We start from the raw sequence: 13,595 nt of genomic DNA, 5'->3' as shown, positions 1-13,595 counted from the left end.
GGTGGGTGCTCTTTATTAAGAAATGAAGGTCTAATTATACTTTCATATTCCAGAACAACAAATTGTTCAAGAGCAGGTTCTTGAAATCCTCCCTATGGTATCTGAGGTGAATGCAGTGTCGGAAGAACTTAACAAACAGAAATCGTTTGAGGTCGTACTGATATCAGCAGCAGCCCAGGAAGGAGGGGACATAACTCAATCACATGCCTCAAAGTATGTATATCATCTATCATACTGCTCATATTTTACTTATTTTGATGTTTAGAAGTACTGATAAATGTGTCTTCAATTATGAATTGCTACATTTTTTAAGGATATGATGCTTTCAGTATAGATATCTATAGTGGACTATGTTGTCATGTTTTGCAAGTGAAAAATTTCTTAATTGATTACTTTATTTTTATCACCCAACTTGACCCCTTATGATTAAAATAGTGAAGAATAACAATATCTGAATGAAATTTATATGTCGGTATATAAAAATGATTTTCTTGAATTATGATCGATATTGGAAAGTAAATTTTCTCTTAGTCTATGACTGTTGGTGGCGTCATTGATAAAGATGTCTTTTATTTCAGTTGGACATCTAAGTATGGAGGCTTGAATGTGTTTTTAACTGTATAATCATGTCTGAATTGCAGTCTTTTAAAAAAGAAACACTTGCACAAATTGAATTTGTTTGAAATCTGTACATTGTCTGTAAATCCATCACACATACATGTATTCACTTATTTTCTGTGACACAATACAATACACTTTCATGTTTACTCAATAGCTATATACACGTTTCTTAAATCTAATTTTAATTAGCAATAGCATTGTGACATTATTTTCATTCATTTGGAAGTTTATGATAAAGATAAAAATTATTCATTAAATCATCTAGAGGAAAATAATTGATGTTTTAATACAACATTTTTTTCATTGCATGCAAGTTAAATTTAATCTAATAAAATAATTAAGTAACCCCCCCCCCCCCCCCAAAAAAAAAATATTTTAAAATTTTTATTATTGATATCTAAAAATGTTTTTAAAAAATCAATTAAAGCTATATAGAGGTACAGGTGTATGATTATGTATTTCTTAATCTTCTTCTAATTTGGCTAATATATTTCTGCCATGAATTTTAAGAAGTAAAGGACTAGTACATATAACTAGGTAAATTCTTTTGTTGTACATATTTGTCATTAGAATTCTCAAAACACTTGCATAGAAACCTATCCTTCAAGATTAAAATTGATGCATGCATAATTGAATTTCAGTGAATGCTTATAGTTTTTGTTAATTTGATATTTTCTTAAATTAATTCCATGTAAATTTTTGGTGTAAGATTCCTCTGGGTAAATTGAATCCATGACATTATTTTTAGCACTGAATGCATAAATATACATGTATCATGCATGTAGATCACTGATGACTTAAATATTTCTAATGTTGTGAAGTGATCTGGTGTTGTAAGTATATTGGTCTGGAGACTGCTATTTAAAATGCTGGCTTCAAAATGCTGACTTTAAAATTAAAGGTAAATGTTTTCTGCATGCTACTTTGGTAAACAGTGACCAAGGAGATAAAAGGTGTGTAATGATAAGGACTCAGGTTGCTGTGATAGATCTAAACCAATCAGCTTCTCAAAATGTATTTATCTAGCCAATCAGATCTCTTGTACAAAAATCAATGAATATGATGTTTATAGTCAATCAGAATTGTCTGTGAGCTGTCTTGTGAATTAGCCAACCCAGTGTTGCTTTTAAGTGCAAGTAAGCCAATCAGATCTGCTATGGTTAAATAGCCAATTAATTCACCTATGTATAAGAGTGCACTTTTTTCTTTTGCTATTTTAGCCTATGTCTAAATAGGAAGGCAGCTTTCCAGATTTTACTTTCAATTGATAAGCCTTCCTGCAAATGTTGCTTTGACATGATTTATAGATTGTTTGCATTTTGCATAATCAGATGTAAGATACAATTTCTGTATTATGGTCAAATGAGTTTAATTTAATTGTTGTTTGATCCTCATTGCACTTCTTTTGAGTGACCAGGGTGCAGTTGGTCTTTATCATTTCACATCTGAGTTTATAAATTCAAGTTGCATACCATCTCTCTCTTAATTCGTGTGTTAAGTGTGATCATTGTTTAGACCAAGTATTTTTTTTCCTGATGAAAGGTACAATAGAAAGTCATGCTTTGTTAGCTGATATCTAGACAATTGGAAATACCTGTATTAATATAATATATCATGACATTGGGTTTCTACTGCCACAACTCTATTTTCTTCGAAATAAAAAATCATTTTATTGTGTTTATTTAGCTCATAAATCTTTGAAATCAAATCATAATAAGTGATTTATAAAAAATAATATTAATCAGTATGGACAGTAGTTTGGATATCAAGCAATACTGCATTTGATCTCAGAGTTTCCTTGGAAACTTTATTATGTCAGGTATATAGTTAGCATTGATTTTATTGAATTTGAACAAGTTTTAACTTAAACACTAGTTTACAGCAATATTAATAATTGGTTTACTTATTAAAAATAATCAAGAGATGGCCCTCAGTGGATTGGAATTGCGAGGCTCATTTGAGGATTAATTGTATAGTTCTTAAGGATTTTTGCAAAGCAGAATTTAAGCTTGCTAGATGTAATATATTGTATTAGCCACAATTTTTTTTTCAAGTTATCATAACTTTATAATTTCTGATTTATGTGTATATTATTACTTGTATATGAATCACTAATCATCTTAAAAATTTGTTACTTATAGAAGTTGAGATTATTACAATTCTTTTCAAATAATTTCATTTATCTAAAGATATAAAACATATGTTAATTGTTCAAGTATATTCTTGAAGATTGTTTCAAACCAAAAAATTTAAAATGAATTTTCAATACTTACTTGTCATCTTCTTAGCCATTAATTATTGAAAATGGTAGCTATATATATCAATTTCTCTCCTCATTTATTTCCTCCATAAATTACTTAGGAGGTAGCCATTCATTGCCCAATATGTTACAAGAAAAGTAAATGCTGATCTTTTATATCAGCATGAAAAGTATATATATTGTAAGATATTATGTACTGACTCCATTGTTTTTTTTTTCTCCCAGAGTGACAGTCAAAATGAAGAATCTACTGAATGGAAATACATGGCTATGGGAGAGAGGGAAGTTCATAACCAGGCGATACCTGATACAGGTGTTTAGATCTTCTTTGTCTTTAAATGTTTCTTTTGAAAAAGAATGATGCTTAAAAAACTTGTACATGTCTAATATATTCTTAACACTCTTATTCAGCACAATTAACTCTAAGTTCAGAAATTACTCTAAACATTAGTATTAGAAATTAAAGAGAGTAGAGTGGAGAAAAGAGAAAGGAGAGGTCCATCACTTTTCCTTTTACAACTTACTTCAAAGTTGAGATAATTCTTGTATCTAACACCATTGGTATTAAAACCTTGTCAAGTTGATTTTATTAAAATAAGTTAAGGATTTAACTTAACCATTTCTTGATTATATTCAGGAATTATACCAAAAGTTTCTGGATGGGGAGAATATTTCAAACATCCCCAAGGAACAGGACCCTTTCTGGGAGCCCACTGAAGACGTCCTGATTGGAACGTCAAACCTGTTCCTCCAGTCTCTGTCTTATTGTCTAGACTTTGAGGACACTCTCAACATCTCTGACTACAAAGGTCAAGAGGAAGGTCATTTGAAGGTCAAACTTGAGCCCTGTGACAACAAGGGGAAGCCTATTGATGAAGAGGCTTTTGTTGACGATCCACATGAGCTTCTGAACAAACCCTATCACTTCAAGGTACTTGCACGTTTAAATGAATGGATGCTTGAAGTTTGAGAGAGATGATTTTTCTTATCTTTTTCACAGACTGAATATTGTCAACTAAAATTGTTGACTCTTCTGGAGAAGGGCAAGACAGTTGATAAACAGAAAGTTTTTTCCCATCTTACATATATCCCTCAATATATAAAAGATTTTTTACAATTTTAACCTTTTGAGCAAAGTTTTATTTGTCCACTCAAAAAAATTAAAAATCAATTATGTCTTTCTTTCTGCCCATAGCTGACAGTTGAGAACGCAAACATCCACAAGTCCAGATTCTCCAAAGGTATCATGGTGAAATACTCAGTAAAGAACAATGGAAAAGTGGAAGAAGTGAAAACACCCACCGTGAAAAACACCCTGACCCCGACCTTCAACCATTCCAAGGTCATCTCCATCCCCAAGCTCAAGCAGGAGAATCTCGACTTCTTTGAGTCAGGCTGTATTACGCTGTCCATCTATGGAATACAGGAAGATACAATGCCAGACCCCAAACTGTTGAAGCTCAATACAAGGGTAAGTTACTAGCAGTAAAGTGTTAAATATTGCAGGCTTATAGTCTTTTTTTGAAGAATGGGTATAGGGTGGAATAAATCTATGGCTTTTTGGAAAAAGTATTATCAAGGGTTGATGACCATGTGCAAAATGGGGGGTTTGAATTTGAATTTCTATTAACTTTGCATGTTATATGTGCCCCTGTTGCTTTAAATATTTCTTTTTGAATGTGTTTCTTCCTTTGAGCTACATAGATGTGACTAACATGTCAAAAGACTTAACATTAACATATAAAAATACATAATTGTGAAATTTAGAATTTTTTAGCATTGTTTGTTTTTAATATAGAAGTTCAGCTATTTGCTGATTAGATTATTAATCATATTTTTATCCCCAATGTTTTTTATGCCCCCTATTTATATTGTTTATCAATTTTCTTTAGAATAGTATATTAACCTTTTCCCAGTTACATGTAGTTTTAGAAAAACCACTGCTTATTTGCAATATTCTAACAATTATGTGACACTATTTGATACATTTTTATGCATTTGATAATCTGATGTACAAACATTGATATTTTTGGAAACTTTCTTTGCTTGAAAACTCCACAGGAATTAAGAGAGGCGTCAATGTACCAGGTATACAGAAGCACCATGTTATGAATTAAATAGATATAAAAAACACACACCTGTAAAATTAATCATTTATGTATATACTGGCATATTTATGATGCTGTTGAAGTGAATTCTGAATGAAGTGGTAGCTATGAATTAAAAAAAAAATCACTCAAAGGAAATTGTATTTAACACCTATTATTTCCAAGCAAACACCGGTAGATTTTTTTTTGGTGTTAAAGTTTCTATATACACAAGTCAATTTCTATCCTTTTGAATTTTTTTCTGTTGAAATATTTCATAGCAGTTTATTCTGGAAGATAAAAAAATGAACTTTAAATATTAACTGTTGTATAAATAACAAAAAGACCATCAGATCACTATATCATAACATGTTTACTTATAATGAATATATAAAATATACAATATGTGCAATACTTATTTTAACCATATCATATAACCTGGCAGGATTTAAGAGCATTGACCATTAATCAGGTATATAGGTATATAGAGCAGCAAATTTATTACAGTTGTATATGCATGAATAGTTAGGACAGCAGCTGAATTGTTATACAGTTCTAGCATCACATCACTCAATTTAATGCTTTAGTTTAGAGAGCATACCTGTTAATCTGCATGTATTGTTTTGACTTATCATTAAGGTCTATCTGCATGTTTCAAACTTTTTTTCATATATCAATATCATGCATATACATGTGCATTCATTCTTAAATTTTAAATAACAATTCTTTATTATAATTGTGTTTTAATGTTGTGTTTTGCTTTCATGTATCCATATATTTTGCATTTCAAGTTCATGTTTCAACCATTTTTGCTGTAGAAGACCTGTATGCATAGCTCTGTCAGAATGCATATTCCTTTGAAACAATTCTCTCATCATGTGATCATATTATGGTATCACATGTTCTTTCACCAAGGGCCTTTTCAACCTTAAGTTCCTTTATTTGACATAAATGCAGGCCCACAAGAACAATGGTCAGGTTAAATAAGGGGCCATTTTGGAGTTTTTTATCTGTCCATCTGTGTTTTGTTTTAACCTTTTGCTGTACCCCTCATTTCTCACCAATCTGCCCTTTTCTTAAGAATATTAAGCTTTCATTATCTTTAATGTGAAAAAGCATGTACAGTGACCATAAAGGTAAACTCTAGGTCAACCACAGACCACTGGTGAGTTCAAGGATAAACTTTCAAGTCAAATCAACCTTCACATTAAGATGGGTTGCTTTGCTTTGCTCTGGCGGATGCAATTTAAACAAACTCATCTTTATCTTTTTCTTTTTTTTATTTTTTTTTTGGAGAGAGAGAGAGGAGAAATAGATTTATAGCCAAACAGAAAAAAAATATAATCTACAGTAAACTTTTAATTACATTTTCTTATGACTGGAAGAAAAATCATTAAAGAAATAAAAGTGTATCTATATTTTATACGCCTGAATATTTTTGTGGTGTAGGAATTGCGGCAGATGGAGAATATGGAGAATTCCACTGCCAATGCCAGTGGTAGACGCGCCACCATGTTTGGTAATGAGATTGCCTCGGACACATCCCATCTGAAGACGGAGGTGGTTCTGTTACAAAGAAAGTATGAACGCCTTCAGCAAAAGGAACGCAGAATGCAGGTATTTAGAATAAATTCCTGAAATATTCACTGCTTCTCTACCATTACTGTGAGAATTTGTAAGGAATACTGCTTTATTTATTATTATATATTACATTTATTGTGACAAGAGTACCAAAATACAAAAACATGTCTGGCTTATTCTATACAGACATTATAGTCTCATTGGCCAAAGAAATGAAAAATAAGCAAATGTGATAATTTTCTGGGGAAGCAATGCTGATTCCAAATTAAAGCAAAATGATAATCTTATACATTTTTGTTTTGAAAAACATTGTCAAAAAGAAAAATATATTTGTTACACAAATCATGGTGTACTTTGGTGTTTGCATTATTCATCGATGGAATGAAATTATTTATTGTATAAATTTTGTTTGCCGTAGAATGAAGTTATTATTGTACAAACATTGTTTGCTATAGAAAGAAGTCATAAACTTTGTTTGCATTTATAGCAAATATGTGAAGAGTGGTCAAAGAAACCAGATGGAGAGAAGCAGTTTGAGCCATTCTACCGGGCAGTGTCTGCTGTAGCTAATAGTACAGGAACTCGACTCAAGACTCGAGTTCAGATGCTCAACCAGGTATGTTCATTTTTTACAAGCAGATTTTTTTCTTTGATATCTTAAAATCAGGAAGATTAATTGTTTTGTGATTTGATAATTTTCATTTTAAAGATAATCTTTCTCTTTCTTGTTGATTGAAATAGTTATGGCCATGCCAATACTTTTTTTTTCTAAGATGGAGGATGAATTAATCCGTCTTTATTTACAATTTATAGATAGTGAATCGTCATTCAGATTTGGCTTTATTTAGCTTTTTGTACAACGATGAAGTTTTTTTTAATGAAGGAAAGAGATAAATTTGATTTTGATATATACCGGTAGTTATTAATTAAAGGTATATGTTGGGGAAATCATGCAAACAGCAAGAATATGATTATGCATGGACACAAGTTTCCCCCCAAAAATGAATATTTTAACCAGATTAATGATTAACTATAGTTGTACATATCATTCATACACAACATAAAGTTGATTATACAGTATAAAGCTCTTGAACAATTTTTTAAAGTCATTGGTATTTATGATGAATTCCTGATATCAGTATACCCTTGTTAGTCATACTGTTTAATAGCAAAATACTACCAATAGGTTATACAGCTACATGTATTTGCATAAAAAACAACATAATTGAGGGAAAAGAGAAAATGTGTATAATTTCAATTATTTTTAAACCATTTTGATTTCAGAAATGTTTTAGCAAAAAAAAAATGAATAAGGAACAATATCTTTTTATTCTATAAAATATTTCTTTTGATATAACTTGTAATATGTCATACATGTATTAACAAATTAGTGAATAATGCTTCAATACTGCACTTTGAATTTTAAAGATTTTGTGTGTTTTTCATCTTTTTTTTATCCTTGTTCATGTAATAGTTCTGAACATAACATGTCTTGAATTTCCTTCCAGATGCTAAAGTTACAAAAAACTGTTGCACTGCCAAGTTACAAAGATAACTCTAGCCCAGTAAGACTGTTAGCGCACAGCATCTTAATTAACAAAGAGAATAGCTTACTTTGATTTTCTTGGTCTAAACAAGCAATATAACAAAATTATTCTTTGCCTGTCAACATACACTTCAATCTATACTTTCTAACAGAGAGAGAGAGAGAGAGAGAGAGAGAGAGAGAGCATTTTCAGTTTTGCAGAAATTTCAGATTTGTTGCTATTCTGGTTGGAGCTATTTGTGTTCAATTTTAAATGCTTAAAATTGTACAGCAAAGTCTTGACTTATTTCTAATATCCTTGTTTGTTTTTAAAGTAGACAGGACACATAATTAAACCAAAAACATCATTGTTCAAATTAGTTGTATCTGCTTTTTCAAAAAGGAAAAGAAGCCAAAAGAGCAGCCTCAATAACAGGAACATTTATACAATATAGTTGTTAATTCATAAATGGGAAAATAATATCAAATAAAAAATGTCTAATATAAAATTAGGAATAATTAATTACACATGTTTTATCACAATTTGGTATAATTTCCATCATTTTGAATGAATAATTGATGAAAAGCAAACTTGAACAGCTGAGTTTATATGTTTACTCTGAAAAATTGCTGACACAATATATCAAGTTCAAAGTTTGTAAAGGAGTTTTATTTTAAATGGGAAAAAAATTATTAATTACTCAGTTTATTTCCTCAAAGCATTAAAATTAAATTGCAATTATAATACATAGTTTTTATGTTATGCATTGTATAATCAGTCACAGAAAATGAACTTTAAGATCAAGATCTAGTAAATGAAAGGTGCCTACAGGTTTATGAAATTCAATATATAAATTCTTTTAATGATGCTTCATAACAATATCTTTGTTTCATAGGGTGTACCGGGGCTTAAATTTTTGATAAACACGATGAAAAATCATGTTTTAAACAACCATCTTCTATGAAATATGAAGGATAAAAGTAACAAATCTCGGAGTTGTGCCCATTTTTAACTAATGAAATGTATCTAGAATGCCTACAGTCTTTCCAAAAACGGCATTAAACAAGCTCTTGACCTCCTCTTTAAAATGATGTCAAATTGAATATATAGAATGTCAAAATATTGTTTTATTTCTAAATAATTCCTTTAAAGCCGTAAAAACGGGAAATACATCAATTCAATTATGACGTCATAATGATTCTAGATACCACCAAAAAGACACTCTGGAATCATTTACTAGATCTTGACCTTAAACTTGTTTTTCAGCAAAATTGTAAAAAAAAATAATTATTATTGTTAATACCTTGGTTGAATGGTCTGACAATGATTCTTGTGCTATATGGACAGTTTTCTGTGAAGTATTAAACTCAACAGAATAAGGAAAGAATAAGAAAATCCAGCTTAACTTAATTGATATTCCATCTTGGAATTTAATAATGCTTGTGTTGGCTTATTTTCTGCTAGACAAAATTATCTGTTTTTCTTAGCTTAAAAAGTAATAACACATTTCTTTTTATTGCAATAAATTTCATGTATTACTAATTTAATCAAACCAGAATGATAATCTTCAAAATGATGTTGTTGGATATTGAATGGTAGATAAGATCATACACACTATTAATGTTGTTTTGAATTCAGATGTTACGATTGCAAAAAGAAGCTCCAGGTTTGCAAAGACAAAAAACAATGGACCCCAGCATGCTATCACAGGTTTACATTTATTTTTCAATGAAAAACACATCTCTTTGCAGTTTCATGCCTATAGTTTTGGTTCAGGACTAATCTTTCAGAGGCATCAAAGCACATTCTTGTATATATATTAACCACCACAAACCCAATTGCAGTGTATAATTTCTATTTTGTGCGTACACGTCATTTGGAACACCAATGTAGAATAACTGTCACTGTAAGAGCTCCATTGGTATATTTTATACCATAAGCTTCCACACGTTATTAATTGTGTGTGTTGGTTTGAGTTCATGCTCTAAACTATATAGATCCGTGTCTTCATCATATTTCATACATTGTAATAGCATACCATGATTCATTTCTGCATATTCCAGATCAAATACATTTTTCTTGATTAGCTTGATTTATTGATATATTACCTTTTTCCCAACATTTTTTTTGCCACATCATGGTCATGAGAATCATCTAAATAACAAGAGCAGTGCAATACGTCTTGGGCCTTTAGCTGTCTGGAGTTCCGATAGATATATGTAATAATGTATGTGGAATTAATTGATTCTGTTTCCTATGTAAACGTTCAAACAGGTTTTACAAGGGCAAAAGTACGTGAGACAAATGGCCCTGGATAAAAGCGTAAGCTCATCAATAACGTTCATTTCTTCTCACTTCTAAGCTATGTTTTCCACTGAAAGTTAACAAAGAATATCATTGAACTAAATTGGTTAAAAATTTTATCATAAATAATGGTTTAATACATGTATATTAATGTTTTGATTATTATGATAACTGCAATTATCCTTATGCATAAAGTTCTTTGTTGACTTTCATGTATCTTATGTCCATGCGACTTTACAACAGCATGATATATAACAATCATAGTATATTGCATGCATTTCCAGGTAAGTGGGATATGTACAGTGTAGTCAGGTTCCCTTAGTTACACCCAATAATGTAATACCCAATTCATCTTCAAACCTCTCCAATTATACTGGTATCTTTAACCTCCAATCCAACTTGCTATTATTTCTTTAACTATTTGGACTTATAGTGCATGATGCATGTAGTTAGCCAAAATATCAGGTAATTACTCCTGACCAGCAGTCTAAGGATGGAATTCTCTCGATCGGTCTCTCTGATTGTGTCGTCTGCTTTTTCCAGGATGGTAAACATGCCGGGGACGGGGACACGATAAGTTTATTTGTCTTTGATGAAAATGAGCACGAGTTGGCGCAGGAAGCCAGTCAAAATAACGGCGTTGTCGACTACCATAAAGTCGCTCATCACCATTACCCGGACCTACAGCTTAGCAAAGCCAAAACTGACGTAAGATACCACGTCATTTCCGGAGTTACACACACAGAGAATGCCTTGTCAAGCTTTCATGGCTCGCCACCCTCTTTTTGTTGTACCATATATATCAATCCTTTGTTTGGTATTGTTAGGTCAAATTATTTGCATGAGTTCTTAGATTTTTTTGTTGTTGTCGTTTTTCATATATGATGACTTTTACTTCTTTTAATTATATTTTCCACAAGTTGCTTATAATCAATAACTAAAATTAAAGCAGTTTTAGTGAAAGCAAGATTTAAATAAATATGGTTAAAGGGTATATCACTGCACTAGGCTACAATAGGACAACTTCCTTGGACATTTATGGAAAACTATATTAGATGAAAAAATCATTGATAAATTTTTCATAGTGATAGAAGCTGAACATGTAAGTCAAATCGAGGCTGCTGTTATTTTTCCAGTCTGTGATAGAAGAAAAGGATGGTACTCAAGGAGACCAAGATTCGTTTGGCTCTGTAGACTTGGAGCCCTATATGAACGCAGACCCCGAAGATTCTGCCGACCGCAGTAAAAGATTCACACAAAATGGCAACAGGACAGGTCTTCTCTCTGATATTAACACCAAGAGAGAGGTTTTAAAACCTGCGCGAAACGCCGTTAGCGAGTATTCAGTGAGTCCATATTCCTGTCCCCTCAGAGTCTGCTTATCTCCCTTAGCTTCATTAATTTCGTTGAATTTTTTTCCTGATTTTAGCAAATTTTTTTAATTGCGACTCATCAACAATAAATAGATTTTGGATAAAAGAGACGATTTAAGCACTGTGAAGTGTTGCGAAGATTTTGTTTTATTTTTCGTTATTTTTAGCTATAGTTGTAGCCAATTTAATGTGATTTTTGTTTTTTGTTTTTGTTTATTTTAAAATATTAGCATTTATTAAAATTTCAATTTGTTTATTTTAGTGAAGATAATTATGCGTTATCTGAATATAAAGAGCTTTTCACAATAAATTACCAGTTAAACAGGTATGTGTATTTAGCTCAATACTTCTCAAGATCTACGAAAGGCTGCGTTTCACGTGAAACCCGACTGATGAATTTTTTTGATGCAGTACCACTAAACCTTTAGAAGTAAGTCCAAGCTCCAATAATATTTTATAGGCCATAAAGGATAAACCTTGACTGATATGGCTTATCAGAAAGTTGAATATTAATGGCGGCATGAGTATTCTCTGTGGCATTGTAACCAAATGAATGCGTGGACATCTTGCAAGTCAGACTGGCATCCTTTTTTTTTGTTGGCTTTTATTATAAACGGCATGTCTCAATGTACATATACTCCATACTCGTTACTGGGAAATGCATGTACGTCGATGTGGTTGCCACGTACTCTCCAGCTTGTTCACTATCATTTATTAACGAATAAAACTAACATTTCGTTTTCCGGAGAAATAAAGTTGATAAAGTAGGTTTTGAAATTTTGTTTATTAAAGCACAGTTTTATGATTTCCTTTTGGTTTATGTTTTAGATATCAATTTTAGATAAAAAATATAATTTGAAACGTAAATGCTTTTTCTTGTTTATTTCTATGTACTAGTAATTCTTTTTGCAGTAATTTTCATTATAAATTGCTTGTCAAATTTAATCAAGATACTGTAATTAAAAATACTGTTAAAATGTTGAAATCAATAATTGATAAATTCATGGATTATTTTTTTAACAAAAATTTCACCTCAAAATTCAACAGTTATCTTCTTTTTTCCCCCGAATGATCAGGCAAATAAAAAGACGCCATCAAAGTCCAATGGAAAACGACCAAGTTCGGCAGACAACAACAAGACGGAAAGCTCAGCTTGTGTACTACAGTGAACGCCACTTCTGTTTCCATGGTGATATTCTATTAACCTGCATATCGAAGGACATTGAAATATGAATGAGATTTTGATTTTTAATTTAAACAATTATGGATCTGTTTTAAAACTATCTGTGATAAAGAGGGGGCGAAGGAGATAATATATTTTTCTGATATAGAAACACACCTTGACATATATCGTTATACATTATAATTTTTCTGTTTTTGTTCCTTTTTCCAATACACTTTTTACAAAGATCAGTGTGACTCGTGTTATGAACGAATTTATACACTGTTGTAAAGACTCTCAAACCGTCCAAAAGGACTATAGTCCTGCTGTTTTTGTTTGTCATTTTCCAGATTTTGTCATCGTTTCATTATTTCATTATGCAATTGAATTTAATGTTTAATATTTGAATTGTCTCCCTGACATTTTTCCTTCAGTTCCGTCCGTTTGAATGCAATATCTAATTCCACTTTCTATATTTTTTGTATTCATTTCTCAACCTATTTTGGTAAAATATGTATAATTTCATTATGAGATAAAGTTAGATAAAACTCTGTAAGCGTTATTTTCTTTTGGTATATTACTCATGAGTAAGTAGTTGGAGTTGGTGGCATATAGTTACTTATAGTGGTATTGCCCTCAGTAGTCTGGTTTCGAATAACACTGCATTGTTTATCCATTTCC

At 31.1% G+C, this 13,595-nt stretch overlaps 1 protein-coding gene across 16 annotated transcripts in view; it reads left to right on the top strand.

The window, feature by feature from the left end:
* The window catches only part of LOC128187111 (kinesin-like protein KIF28), a 32,935-nt gene extending 19,470 nt beyond the window's left edge, over positions 1-13,465 (top strand). Inside the window, exons 17-30 of one of the 16 annotated variants that reach the window (XM_052857304.1) lie at positions 54-213; positions 1,132-1,158; positions 3,107-3,194; positions 3,519-3,812; positions 4,077-4,352; positions 4,943-4,969; positions 5,414-5,440; positions 6,418-6,585; positions 7,037-7,165; positions 8,058-8,114; positions 9,714-9,785; positions 10,350-10,397; positions 11,516-11,725; positions 12,829-13,465. In XM_052857304.1, the coding sequence (XP_052713264.1) occupies positions 54-213; positions 1,132-1,158; positions 3,107-3,194; positions 3,519-3,812; positions 4,077-4,352; positions 4,943-4,969; positions 5,414-5,440; positions 6,418-6,585; positions 7,037-7,165; positions 8,058-8,114; positions 9,714-9,785; positions 10,350-10,397; positions 11,516-11,725; positions 12,829-12,921 (1,676 nt within the window). In that variant the 3' untranslated portion in view covers positions 12,922-13,465. Of the gene's footprint in view, positions 1-53; positions 214-1,131; positions 1,159-3,106; positions 3,195-3,518; positions 3,813-4,076; positions 4,353-4,942; positions 4,970-5,413; positions 5,441-6,417; positions 6,586-7,036; positions 7,166-8,057; positions 8,115-9,713; positions 9,786-10,349; positions 10,398-10,922; positions 11,088-11,515; positions 11,726-12,828 lie in introns of all 16 variants that reach the window. The other 15 variants (XM_052857308.1, XM_052857310.1, XM_052857306.1 and 12 more) reach the window with 15 other exon arrangements.
* The last annotated feature ends 130 nt before the right edge of the window (positions 13,466-13,595 follow it).

This window comes from Crassostrea angulata, chromosome 6, assembly GCF_025612915.1.
Source record: "Crassostrea angulata isolate pt1a10 chromosome 6, ASM2561291v2, whole genome shotgun sequence".
In the NCBI taxonomy this organism is placed as follows: Eukaryota; Metazoa; Mollusca; class Bivalvia; order Ostreida; family Ostreidae; genus Magallana; species Magallana angulata.
This window is presented reverse-complemented; position numbering and strand designations above follow the sequence as displayed.